General features: G+C 41.1%; 1 protein-coding gene across 2 annotated transcripts; it reads left to right on the forward strand.

Annotated features, from left to right (window-relative positions):
- Positions 1 to 342: 342 nt before the first annotated feature.
- On the forward strand, positions 343 to 11,765 carry ZFAND5 (zinc finger AN1-type containing 5). 2 transcript variants are annotated; one of them, XM_033237097.1, is made up of 7 exons: positions 343 to 851; positions 1,944 to 2,080; positions 5,119 to 5,278; positions 5,691 to 5,802; positions 6,409 to 6,512; positions 9,185 to 9,310; positions 10,124 to 11,765. In XM_033237097.1, the coding sequence occupies exons 3-7, from the start codon at positions 5,128 to 5,130 to the stop codon at positions 10,270 to 10,272; spliced, it is 642 nt and encodes a 213-aa protein (XP_033092988.1). In that variant the 5' UTR covers positions 343 to 851; positions 1,944 to 2,080; positions 5,119 to 5,127; the 3' UTR covers positions 10,273 to 11,765. The 2 variants fall into 2 exon arrangements, with proteins under 2 accessions (XP_033092988.1, XP_033092987.1); XM_033237096.1 differs by lacking the exon at positions 1,944 to 2,080 and having other exon boundaries at positions 457 to 851.
- The last annotated feature ends 2,099 nt before the right edge of the window (positions 11,766 to 13,864 follow it).

Here is a 13,864-nt window from a genome sequence, read left to right on the forward strand (position 1 = left end):
GAAAAACGGGTTTGAATGAGAAAATCCGAAGGAGTGAGGCTGAGGGCGGACAATTGGGTTAAAAATAGAAACACATCCTCCACAGGACTCGCTCTTCCCAGCTCCACCCTAGGGGCCGACCGCCAGGCCAGTGGCTGGGCTCCACGAGAAGGCACAGCAACCCAGCTCGGCCCCGCCTCCCGGACCTACTGACAGGGCGCCGGGGGCGTGGCCTCGGACCCGGACGTCACCGCGCTCCCCGCCGCCGCCGCCGTCGGGGTTTTCGCTGACGCACGGGTCCCGCCCCCTCCCCCTCTTTTCCCTCACTGCCCGGGCGCCGGGCAGCGAGCTTGTTAGTCGGCCGGGACGCGGAGCTGTGTGCATCTCTTACGCGGGCTTGCTCGCTCCCGGGAGCCGCGCAGCTTCCCCGGCGGTGGCAGGAGCGGCGTACAGTGCCATCAGCGGGCCCTTACGGCCCCAGGCCTTGCGGCGCGCGCTCCACTCGCCCTCCTCGTCCGCCCAACCCGCGGCCTGTGGAGGCGTGAGACGACAACGGGCGAGCGCCTTGAGCAGCGTTAGCCGCTGCGGCGTCCGGTCGTCCCTCCGCCTCCTCCTCGGCGCACCCCCACCCCCCGCTTCCCTCCTCCCACTTCCCGAGCTCCGGCGTGTCCCGGCCACGCTCGGCGCTGCTGCAGGAACAAAGGAAGACCCCGCGGCGGCGGCGGCGCCACCTCCGCCTGCGGCTCCGACCCGCTCCCGGCCCGCGGCGGCGGCACTAGGGCGCCCGGCTCAGCCTTCCCGGAGGCCTCGGCCCAGCCTCATCGTGCCGGTTTCGCGCACGAACCCGGCTTTCGCATTTGGGCCCCCGCAGGGTGAGTGATATGGGGTTAGGGGCGGGAGCCGGGCTGCTTGTTGCCGGGCCGGGGGCGGGAGTGAAGGGACCGGGGCGCCGCGGGCCAACGGCGAAGCCGGAGCAGGCCGCGGATGGCGGCGTCCGGGGGAGGGGAGCCCGCCCGCCAGCCCAGGAAGCACAAAGACGGAGGCGTCATTCTGTCGTCGTGGCCCGAGGCTTGGCTCCTGGCGTCCCTGGCTCGCTCCACAGCACGGTCGGGAAACAATGCCCGGCGTGCTGCCTCTGCGGGACCGGCATGTAGGCCGCTCGCCTCCCGACCGGCCGCCCTTGGCGGCGGCTCCCGGCGTGGGCGCCGCGACCCAGAGGAACAAAGAGGCCGAGGCAGCGGCCGCGCCCCCCGGCCGCTGTGGCCCCCGTAGGTCTCCCCTCAGAGGAGCCCTTCGGGGTCGGGGATCGGCGTGGGGCCTGCAGGCGAAAGGCCGGCCGGGCCTGCTGAGCTGCTGTTCTGCATGACTCAGTGGTTTTTCGGAGAGGGCCCTGCTGGGCTTTACTGAGTGAGGCCTTTGCTTGGAGGGGGGTGGGGGATCAGTGGGACCCGAACTTGTTCCAAAACCCATTGGAACATGGGGCCGGGGGTTCTGCGGCGTCGTCTTTTGGGTTTCTCGACGTCGCTGGGTGTCTACCCTGAGATCCGTTTTCATGGAGGAAATGGAGCACCTTCTCCTTTGTTTGGTGCATTTAGGCTGATGAACGTGAAATTTTTTGCTCGCTTTCCACGCACTCCGTGGAGCTGTGTTTTCGGGGAAGGGTCGGGTTATCTTTATTGATTGAATGTCACCTAAGGATATCATCTAAGAAGATTATTAAGATAAAGGAACACTATAGGTCACACATCCCCGTGCTTAAACCTGGGATTTAGATACAGACTTAACCGTAAACGACTGTATTTTACTCCTTATTTTTAGGATTTTTTTAAAAAGTAGGCTTTCAGAACTCGATTGGTGAAAATATTGCAATTTTATCTTCAAAGTTTTTTCTTAAAATGTTTCCCCACGCCCCCCTAAAAAAATTAAGGATTTGTTGTAGTTCTCTCCTGTTTTCTATCTCCCAGGCCCTGAAAAGGAGCCTTTAAAAGTCAATCCTACTCCATTTGGCAAAGAGGGAACTGAAATCTGGAAAGTAAGGACTTGCCCAAGGTCACTGGCTTAGTGGCAGACTAGAGACTTGAACTCAGGTCTCAATTCCCAGGTGAGTAGGAATTCATGCCGTGTCATCACATCATGTGCACCTGGAAGAACTATATTCCATAGGTGTAAAAGCTCTTTGTTTAGAATTGGAATTGGAGAATTGTTCAGTTACTCAGATTTTTTTTTAAGCTGTAAGTTAGAGGAAGCCATAAACTTTATTAAATGTGCATTCTAGCTCTACCTGACAGAGCTGACACGTGCATGCTCAAGTTTCTAATTACTTTAAAGTCAATAAATAGTAATGGTATTTTTTTCTAAAATACTTAGAAGAAGGGAAATGCAATACCTAATGGGAACACACATCCCCCACTTCATCCCCTAAATCCTCACTAAATGAGGATTCTTTTTTACGCTGTCTCCACTGTGCTTCGTTTTTTATAAACAACCTTGACCATTTTAGCTTTGAGTGATTATGCTTTCATCTTCTAGATTAAGATTGTTCTGTAGTTATTCCCACATTAGGAAAAAATTAGCAGCCCTTTTTTTTGTTTTCTTATGTTAGATATATGAACGCTACATCCTTAGTTCTTGGGGTTGTGTAGGAGTTGGCAGGCTTTGAGATATAAATAGAAGCTGATTTCAGAGGCCCCTGTTGACTAGGCTTTATGTGAGAGCCTCCATCCAGCTCAGCTTGTCACATTGCAGCCTTGTGACAGGCTGAAGCGCCCTCCCATGTGATCTAAGCTTCTGAGAAATATTAAAGCAAACTGTGCACATGTGATGGCATTTAAAAGCTGGCTTTCTAGAGGAAAAAAATATAAAAGATGGGAACCCATGTAGAAGACTCATGTTCTGGTGCTTCTTGTGTGTCTCGCAGTTGAAGGTTATTTATAATGGAATGAAAGTAGACATGTTCTCTGAAGGAATGTTGGAATACTTTGTTATCACAAAGTGTGAAATCTTTTTTTAGATGGAGTAGCCTCCATTTTATTTATCTAAAACAAAGATTTTAAGAATCAGGTTAACTAAAATTACTTATGTAGGTTGATCACTTGGCCTTAAACTTAAGCCAGTTTGCTTTTAAAGCCAATGTCAGATGAGACTGGACCTTAGTGTAGAAAATGTGAGCTAGCACTTAAACTGGTTTTAGGAAATACCCAACTTTCATGCATAGGGCAAAAACTAACAGTTTTGTGTATGGTGGGCGTGCAAATATATACATATTTATCATTTGAAAGCATTTTTTTGCTCCCATTATACTCAGCATTTAAAAACCCAGCTGAAAATGTTTATTAATAAACTTCCTAAGTGATGTTGAAATGTTTACACTACCCTGCTCCAAAATGAGTCAGCTAAATTCCAGTTAATATTTAAAGAGACAGTGTCAACTAAATTAATACTATTATTCAAAGTAAGTTGTGGATCTTGGTCACGCTGTACAAGCTATAGATAGTCTTAATATTTGTATGGTGCCCTTTTACTTACAAAACGGATGATAAAATGTTTTGGGGAATAATTACCAGGGTTCTGGCCAGGTCCAAATCGGTTAGTCCCCTTCTCCCATCTTCTAATTTTGGTAGTTAATACTTGTTAAAACATCATTTTTTAATAACTCACTATAAAGTGTATTCTAGTGTGTAGTAGTTGGAAAAAATGACTGTGACAAGTTACAGCACACAAATTTTCCTTTAGGCAAATTCTTTCATATGTTTTTTGTACATAAGGTTATACATATTTAAGATGACATGAAAACCTTCCACAACTTTATTTTAAAATAATTTTTCTTGAATATATATTTTCTCATCCAGTGGAAAACTTATTAATAAATATAGCACAGCGTTTAAGAAGACTTTTAGAAAAGCAAACCCTTGCTTGCAAATGTTTGCTATGTAAAGCTTTTTCTGGTAACCCAGCATTGAATATTAACCATTACTAAAGGTTATGTATATATATTGACTTATTTTACTATATTGAATTTGAGCTTGGAACGATGGTTATTTTCTGGTATGAGGAAGACAAGCACTTGTTAAAAATAATAGTGCCTTTGGCTGAGAAATCTGGTTCATAATTTGTGCATTGCAGGTTCCTAGGCACTGGCTTTAACATACTCTCAAACCTCAGAGAACATAAAAGGAGTTTCATAAACCAGCTGACTCTAAATTTTTAAAGAGCTTTCTTGTTGGTGCCAAGGTAGCAGGAAGAGCTACGAGTTCTCTTTTCAGCCTTATATAAAGATGTTTCAGCATTTAAAAAGTATAGATGCTCTGCCTCAGCAAAATTGTCAAATTACTGATGAAGCCCAATAATATGTACAGGTGCTAGTTTTAAGAAAGCTTTATTCATCCAGTTTAAAGAACCACCTATAAATATCAAGAGTCAGTGATTAATTGTGATTAGCCAATTAAGTAAAAGCATTTGAAATGGTCTGCCTGTAGTGCAGCAGAGTCAAAAGTAACTTAAAGGTACCAGTTTCCCAAATTGATTAAAACATAACCCTGAGAGCTAGCAGACCTTTTCATAAATTGAAACCAAGAATAGTGATAGGTGAAAATATCCTAATAATTGATAAAATTTCTTTTTGGGTTTTTTTTTGAGGAGGGTGCTAAAACAGTTTGCCTTTTTTAAAGGCAACAAAATATTGATAATTATCTCTGCCCACCCTTTTTTTTTTTTTTGAGACGGAGTCTCGCTCTGTCACCCGGGCTGGAGTGCAGTGGCCGGATCTTGGCTCACTACAAGCTCCGCCTCCTGGATTAACGCCATTCTCCTGCCTCAGCCTCCCCAGTAGCTGGGACTACAGGCGCCCGCTACCTCGCCCGGCTAGTTTTTTTGTATTTTTTAGTAGAGATGGGTTTTCACCGGGTTAGCCAGGATGGTCTCGATCTCCTGACCTCGTGATCCACCTGTCTCGGCCTCCCAAAGTGCTGGGATTACAGGTTTGAGCCACCGCGCCCGGCCAATCTGCCCACCCTTTTTAATGATTAACAGAATTTGGACTTTTATTAAAACTTGTGTAGAAATTACAGCAGTATACTGATGATTATATTAGACTATATTTTGGTGATAATGCTAATTTCTGAAATTTTGTTTCGTCTGTAGCAGAAAAATATGGCTCAGGAGACTAACCAGACCCCGGGGCCCATGCTGTGTAGCACAGGATGTGGCTTTTATGGAAATCCTAGGACAAATGGAATGTGTTCAGTTTGCTACAAAGAACATCTTCAGAGGCAGCAGAATAGTGGCAGAATGAGCCCAATGGGTAAGTTATTTCCAAGGAAAAACACATTCGAAGAACTGGTGGACAGAAAATATAGAACCAAGAATTGGGGCTGAGAATGCTGAAAGCCCATGGAGAGAACACTTGACAAGAGCTTGAAATTCAAGCAACAGCCCAAGTGCTTGACATGACTGATCAGGAATGAATGACTATCTACAAGCATCTTCTAGCTTTTCAGTTTACTTTTTTGAGGTTATTTTGTTTCACACTTGTGTTCATTAGATTGACTTTTTAATATTTTTTTTGTTTGGACACTCAAGTGTAGGATTACAGCACAGTGAATGCTTATATCACTAACCTAATTAAATGCAAGTATTCGTTACTTACTACGTCTTGATACTAAGTGAGTTTTTGTAGTGTTCATTTGTTCCTTACAAATCCTTTTTTTAAATAGGGACAGCTAGTGGTTCCAACAGTCCTACCTCAGATTCTGCATCTGTACAGAGAGCAGACACTAGCTTAAACAACTGTGAAGGTGCTGCTGGCAGCACATCTGAAAAATCAAGGTAAGATTGAACATTTCAGAGTCTTTATGATACTACAAAGAGGAAACCAAGATGTCTGTACTAGTCCAATAATAAGGATGTTAATATATAAGAAGATGCCCTTGGCTTTGCATTGTTGCTGAATTGAGGATTTCATGTCTTTTAATACGTGACTCTTAAGTCATTGAATAAAGATGTATATTACAACCTACTCCTTAACCCCCTCAAGGATACTGTGTTGGAAATGCTGTGCTTTTTTATTTCTTTGTAATTGAGGTTTAGGGATTGTCAAGTGAGACTGTAGACTATTTTATTGGGCCAAAGTGTTTTGGCAGAGCTGCTCTTTTGCTCTTAAACAAGTTACAGGCACAGCTAAAAATCCCTAGTGGGTTGTAGAATATAGTAACCTATACAAAATGCAGCCTCGAGTTGATGAGCCATTTATCAAACTTTTTTCTCAACCATTTATGCTGGGCATCCAGTATTTTTTTTTTAAAGTTTAGGTTATCTAGCTCCATTTATTCATTTTGGAAATATTACATAATTTAAACTTGAACTGACAACTTAATCATTGTCTCAAGAAGTACCCTTAACACCTTTAAAAATTGTTTGCTTGAACTCAAATAGAAATGTGCCTGTGGCTGCCTTGCCTGTAACTCAGCAAATGACAGAAATGAGCATTTCAAGAGAGGACAAAATAACTACCCCGAAAACAGAGGTGTCAGAGCCAGGTATGTCATTTAATACTCGTTCAGTTCTGAATCTGATAGTGCATTCTTTCCCTCCCATTGAAGGACCAAAGAGGAGGGAGAGCTTATAAAATACAGGCCAAGCAAAGAACTACCATCTTTTAAAAGTATCTTGAAGAGTATCTTGAAGTGTAAAATAGTCATATTTATTGTTAGTTTCTTCTCTGCTCATCCCCTACACTATCCTCATGTGCATAATGGGCAAAGTCTGTAATTTGGAGATTGGATGTGTTAAAAAATTGATGAAGTTAAATTTCAAGGTCATAAAGAATAATTTTATAATTACAAGTAGTAACTTTAGTTTTGATATTGTCAGCATGTTGTAGAAAACTTTAAGTAAAACAACATATTTGAACATTAAAACTTATTTGAAGTGCAATATTCCTGTCATATATTTTGTGGGAGTTTAAAAGTCAATGTGGAAAGGCATTTTGGTTTTCATGAGACGTGGTGACTTTGGAAACTTTGCTTATATAGCACAACCAGAAGTGCCCTAATGGTGCAAGAAGACTGACTTGAATTACCTGTACTAGGCCCTAGAACAAAAAGATTTCTGTACTTTATGTAATGCACATAGCTTTTTTGATCAATTTGTTCTTTTTTGGCAGAGTGCTGATTAAATGCAATATAAAACTTCTGTCGTGAAAAAAATTGTGTCAGTGGTTATACAATCTGCTTTGGAGGCTGGCTTTTGGTAACAGCAGTCAAGTTTGTTTATTGTGTTAATCTTACAAAGTTAAGGCCAAATTCTGAAGTTTGGCAGGTTAATCTATATTTGGCATTCTGAAATGAGCTCCATCCTCAAAAAGCTGACCACAGTAGTGTGCCCATGATACCTTTGTCTGGGTTTTTTTGTTTTTGTTTTTTAAATACAAAATTACTCTGACCTTGGAAGAACAGTCTTGGGTTAGAGCTAGTCTGCATTTATTACTTAGTAGGCATTCTGTGGTTCACTGCTATTTGCCTTTTCTGTATCATTTTCTTCTTCTTTCCCCTTCCCTTGTTTTGGGAGCCAGAGTTCATTTTTCAGGTGTGGCCAAAGAAATGGCTGACACTTTCCCTCTACCCCATACAACTATTCCCATAGATTATTCTTTATCCTCATGACATCAGGAAAAACTTTTAACGTTGTCACAGTAGCAGTAGGTGGAATGTTGTTCGTTTAGTCTAATATTAGGCTAATTCTCCTGGTAGACTCATTGCTAATGCAATTGAATTATAAATTTGGCAGAGTTTTAGAGAAAATTGCCGTTAAACCAGCTTGCTGTAGAAGCTTATCTATATGCTAATAGCATTGGTGCTGGCCTATTTGGGCAGTAATTTCAGTATTGCATATATAAATTTGCTGTTGTTACCATTTGGATTAATATTAAAACCTGAGTTCATAGAATTTGGGGTGTGGTTGAATTATATGTAAGTAGATGTAAATTTTGGTATTTTGTTTAAAGAACTAGTGGCAGTGTGGGCTTTAGTATAGTAATCTGCTATTTTTTGTTCATTGTGAGAAATTTTACTGATGACATGTGTACCCTGAAACTTAAAGCGCTTTTTAGGTGGAGGAATGGTTGGACTCTTTGTAGAAGCTATCTCTGTCCAAAGTGGATGCATATTTTAAATAAGATTCTTGTTCTGCCTGTGGAATCCTTAATAGTTTAAAATCAGAACTTCTGGAGTAGTTTCTAAAGACTATGTTTGCCGATCTTTTTTTAAAAAGCAAGCTTTAAAAAAAATCTTTCAAGTCTTCCTATAACATTTAGTGCACCTGTGAAAATGGTAAAATGATTTTGTGTTGGAATTTTTGGATCTGATATTGATTTAGGGATGAATGGTTTGGGTTTTATTTGTCAGATTTTGCTATTTACATCTACAGGAGTTTTTTGTTTTTTGTTTTTCCTGTAAGCATAAAATCAAAATGATTTATAGCCAACTGCCTCAAAGTTGGCTGCTCTTATTTACTGAGATGTAATGAATTTGAACTTCCCTGATTGAAAAGTTTGCATTTAGGAAATTGTAACGTGGAAAAACTGAGCATATGATTAACATCTCCTAGCTCTTTAAAAAACAGAATTGGGATTTTGGCTGTTACAAGTGTTTTAAAGGAATTTCTTGAGTGAAACCATCATTGTATAAAATTAGAGAAGCAAGTAGCATGGTGATTGGCAGGAATTTCTCAGATTTGAAAGATGTTCTGGTGTTAAAATGGAAAATTTTGTTTAAAGTTTGTATTTTCTTTCTTTTGAGACAGAGTCTGGCTCTGGTGCCCAGGCTGGAGTGCAGTGGCGCGATCTCAGCTCACTGCAATCTCCGCCTCCCAGGTTTACGCCATTTTCCTGCCTCAGCCTCCGGAGTAGCTGGGACCACAGGCTCCCGCCACCTCGCCCAACTAATTTTTTGTATATTTAGTAGAGACGGGGTTTCACCACGTTAGCCAGGATGGTCTCGATCTTCTGACCTCGTGATCCGCCTGCCTCGGCCTCCCAAAGTGCTGGGATTACAGGCGTGAGCCACCGCGCCCAGCCTTAAAGTTTGTATTTTCAAGGAAGTCTTCTAAACATTTTTATCAAGAATCTTCCTGGTTTTCTTACATACTTCCTTTTTTGACTGAATGTTAGCCAGTGAATGCTTGACAAATTTTGTGTTTTTGTCCTTTTCAGTTGTCACTCAACCCAGTCCATCAGTTTCTCAGCCCAGTACTTCTCAGAGTGAAGAAAAAGCTCCTGAATTGCCCAAACCAAAGAAAAACAGATGTTTCATGTGCAGAAAGAAAGTTGGTCTTACAGGTATTACAAAACAAAAGACAATGTATGTTTTACTTCCTGCAGTTAGCAAGGAGCTTTTGGTCATTCCCTAAGAGTGATTGGTCTTACACATGCGCTCACACACACACACGCGCCTGACTAGCTGTAGTAGTCTAGGAAAGGTGGGGGAGGTGATATTGGGGTGGAAAGAAGTTGGATTTTGCTTCCATTTGCCTCCTAATCATATGAAACTATTAACTCAGTCCCTCTTACTTTCTTTTATTAGATTGATAAGTTTTTGTATACCTAGGGAAAATGTTACTGAACTAACAGCGCAACCTACTTGGAGCTATGCAGAGAATGTTCTAGATGCTTTTTTTCTTGTCTCCTTTAAATCTCAGACCTTGATGGTTGTTTTCACTTGAGGAAACATAACTTAAGATATGGTAGGACTGTGTTTTGAATCCAAGTTAGCCTAACTCCAGAGCCTGTGTGAATTTTATCCTGTTTTGCATCTACAGGAGTCGATAGAGGGAGAACACCTGGTAGAGATTAGCTGGCAGATAGCCCATTTTGTTTTCTCCACGTGATTTGGCTTACCAAATACTTCCCTATGCCCTTGCAAGGAAAGACTGAACATAGTTATTTGAATTTCTCTCCGTGTCAAAGGAAGTTAGAAGTTCCTTTTCCAGGTTAACATGATAGACTCTTTTCAGGAGTTGACTGAGTCTTATCACCAGGAAGTGGAAGAAAGGAGTTCACTGTCTTTTATGTTACAAAGCAATGAAAATCTGACTCTTTTTTTCTTTTAATTGGCTCAAGTTCTCAAGTGACTCTACTTCTTCGTTTGTACAGGGTTTGACTGCCGGTGTGGAAATTTGTTTTGTGGACTTCACCGTTACTCTGACAAGCACAACTGTCCATATGACTACAAAGCAGAAGCTGCAGCAAAAATCAGAAAAGAGAATCCAGTTGTTGTGGCTGAAAAAATTCAGAGAATATAAATTACTTCTTGTGAAGAGACTGAAACTTTGTTTTTATTTTAATATATCGTAGGAAAACATTAAAGAGCAGATGCATGGCCATTTTTCTTTGATGTTCTCCAGAGTTTTACTTTACACTTGTCTGTCTTATAATTGATATTTTAGGATGTTTGGGTGTTTGTTACAGGCAGAATTGGATAGATACAGCCCTACAAACGTATATGCCCTCCCCTGAAAAAATTGGATGAAAATCTGCACAGCAAAGTGAAACACACAGATAATAGGAACAAAATATAGTTCCCATGTGCCAAACAAAATAAATGAAATCTGCATGTTTGCAGCATATCTGCCTTTTGGGAATGTAATCAAGGTATAATCTTTGGCTAGTGTTATGTGCCTGTATTTTTTTAAAATGGTACACCAGAAAAGGACTGGCAGTCTACTTCTACCATAGTTAAACTCCACCCTCTTTAATTTTACAACATGTTCTTTGGAAGCAGGAAGAAATGCTCATAAAGAGGATCAGACCTTCCTTCCCGTGAAACCAGTTTGGCGCCATATATAAGCCTGGTTAAATTGGTCATCTAAAGCTGTCAAATAAGACATTCTGTGAAAGGTAAACATCGAAACTGGTTTTAAGTAAAACCATCAAGCCAACAACAGGGTCTTGAGATAATCTTTGAAGCTTATTGTGCTGGCCTGCACCAGAAGATGTCTGCATTACTCATTGCTAAAAATGTGTAGCACAGAACTGCACTAGAATTAATTTGTTTACAAGAAGAAATTTAAGCTCTACGTTTGGTTTTCACATACAGCAGCTCTATTGAATAACATGCATCTGAATTTTAAGTTGCAAAGGTATCTGAATAGTTAATTTTTCATGTGCATCTTTTGTCGAATGTTTTGGTTCAAGAAAGAATGTTTAAAGCTTTTTAAAAGACTTCAGTTCTTAATGTAACTGTACCCTTCTGCATGGAAAATCATAACCAACATGGCTGCAGTAGACTTCTTAGTGGTATCCAGCACCACTTGCAGAGGGCTGCTTTATCATATTGTACTTGGGTGTAGGACTCTAGTGTTCTTGGGTGTATTGCATGGGCTGCATTATCTACAGCATTGTACAATAACAACTAGAAAAGGCAGTATACTTCACTGATGCTTGTCTGGTAATATCACTTCTGTGTTATAATGGAAGGTTTTTTGTGATGTATGAAACTTGTGTTTTTTATATATAAATGAGTATAGTTAGTGTTGTGGTAATGCCTGTTTTCATCTGTAAATAGTTAAGTATGTACACGAGGCACTACTTCTGATTTATTGCAGTGTTCAGTCCTAGTTTTTACTTTTATTCTTAAAGCATTCAGTTTTGCTTTCAATTTTATGTACCTTAGTTCTGAGTTAGACCTGCAGATGTGTACAGATAGTTCATATTTATGTATTGCACATAATCATGCTATTCAGCATTGATGCTATATTGTATTATGTAAATAATAAAAGCCATGTACAGAGGGAAACTTCACTTGTTCATTGGGTTTTTAAGCCATAGTTGGAGTCCTAAAGGGGAAAATTAGAAAATGTTCCTTTGCATGGCTATACTGTAAATTTTTTTTTCTTTGCCATCCCTGAACTTGTTGAAATGATACGAGATACTAGAAGCATTTTCAGGTATGGTACTTTATTTCTGAAGTATTCAATAGGCACCATTGGGATTAAGACCGTTTTAAAATTTGAGGAAAAAGAAATGAAATTTGAACAATTGGGGCCTATCCCCCTTCTCCATGTTGTAAAAGATGACGTTTTATGATAATTCTGAAGAAAGTAGGTATTACTTTGTTTACAAAAACACTTGTTTCATTTCTGTTTTACGTTTGGCTCTAATACAGGGATGCACCCATGGACACGGTCTTTGCAGAGTTTATGCCAGATCATAAAGAACAAGGGGTGACAGGTACATGTTAACTTTGACTGGGGTAAATGAATACCAGAGTGCAACTGTTGCTTCTCTGTGATGAAGTTTGGGATGGAAATACCCTAGTTTTTATCTGTCAGTTCTTCACATGCTGCTACTTCTGCTTCAAGTTGGGGAGGTACATGTGTATGTCAAAGTTCCTATACTGACATAGGGTAGTATTTGTCTGAGTATGAAATGTCATAATTGAGTTGAAAATCTAGAAGTTGAAGACTTAGAAGGGGAACTTAATTTTTCAAGTTAAAAATGAAGTCAGAATGTTACATAGAAGTTAAGATGAGCCCTCAGACTCCATCGGTCTGAAGGTCTGAGTAGTAGGAAGAGATAGGCAGGTCTTTCTGTTTTCGCTCTTGTCGCCCAGGCTGGAGTGCAATAGTGTAATACTGGCTCACTGCAACCTCTGCCTCCTGGGTTCAAGCGATTCTCCTGCCTCAGCCTCCCAAGTAGTTGGGATCACAGGCACCTGCCACCACACCTGGCTAATTTCCGTATTTTTAGTAGGATGAGTTTCTCCATGTTGATCAGGCTGGTCTCGAACTACTGACCTCAGGTGATCTGCCATTCAAACCTGAATGCAAGGCCATGAAGTCCTTTGAAATGTACAGATATTAAGCACTTTAATATACCATGTTACCTTTACATAAGCAGACAAATCTTTACACCCCCACGACCTGAAGTTTTGTTAAGCTATGACCACATGAATTTGCAGTATAAATGGGTGAGTCCTTTTTAAAAACCTCATCTTCAGTGTGCCTGATCTGTAAAACTAGAGCCTCAGGTGTGATCCTAGGTAGGCTTCCCACAATGTGGATTAGTTTGCAAGGGAAAGCTGTTACTGAGCAGTATGGCATAGTGATTAAGATGAGGGATCCTGGAATCAGCCCGTGATTTTGGGCAAGTTATTTTAGGTCCACTTTGGGCTGCTTCATCTCTTAAAGGAGGACAGCAACCACCTACTTCAGGAATATGAAGGTGACAACACTTAAAACTGTGCCTGGCACATTGTATTTGCTATTGTCTTAATGTCCTGGAATAATGGTTTCTATAACTTGGGAAGAAAACTGTTGGAGAACAAGATTGGTTACATCAAGTTGTATGGTGAAAAGATAAAGATCTGTTATTTAAACTTGCAGTTTAAAGTTGTTAGAATCATTCTTTTCCATAAGGCTTTCTTTGCAAGAGATCTGCATTAAATAAAGTTGCTAGCAAATAACTAAATTTGGGCAAATAATCTAATAGCAAGATGATAAGCGTACTATTATTGTATTTTGGGAGTTGGTAATACATTCACATGAATTTATCAATACATATTGAGAAGCAAAGCCTCTCAAGCTGTCCCAGATCCTCCATTCCAAAGGCACACACACATTTTAGGTAACTCATAGTTTAGTTTAGAAAGGTTAATCTCTTCCATATCATGTAAATATTTGAATATGTACAAAGACTTAATTTGACTCTTGTCCGTTTTTGTTTTTTTGAGAGGGAGCCTCGCCCTGTCACCCAGGCTGGAGTGGAGTGGTAGGATCTCGGCTCACTGCAAGCTCCGCCTCCTGGGTTGACGCCATTCTCCTGCCTCAGCCTCCCGAGTAGTTGGGACTACAGGCGCCCACCACCATGCCCGGCTAATTTATTTTTTATTTTTTG

Source organism: Trachypithecus francoisi, unplaced genomic scaffold (assembly GCF_009764315.1).
Source record: "Trachypithecus francoisi isolate TF-2019V2 unplaced genomic scaffold, Tfra_2.0 Lachesis_group16, whole genome shotgun sequence".
NCBI lineage: Eukaryota > Metazoa > Chordata > Mammalia > Primates > Cercopithecidae > Trachypithecus > Trachypithecus francoisi.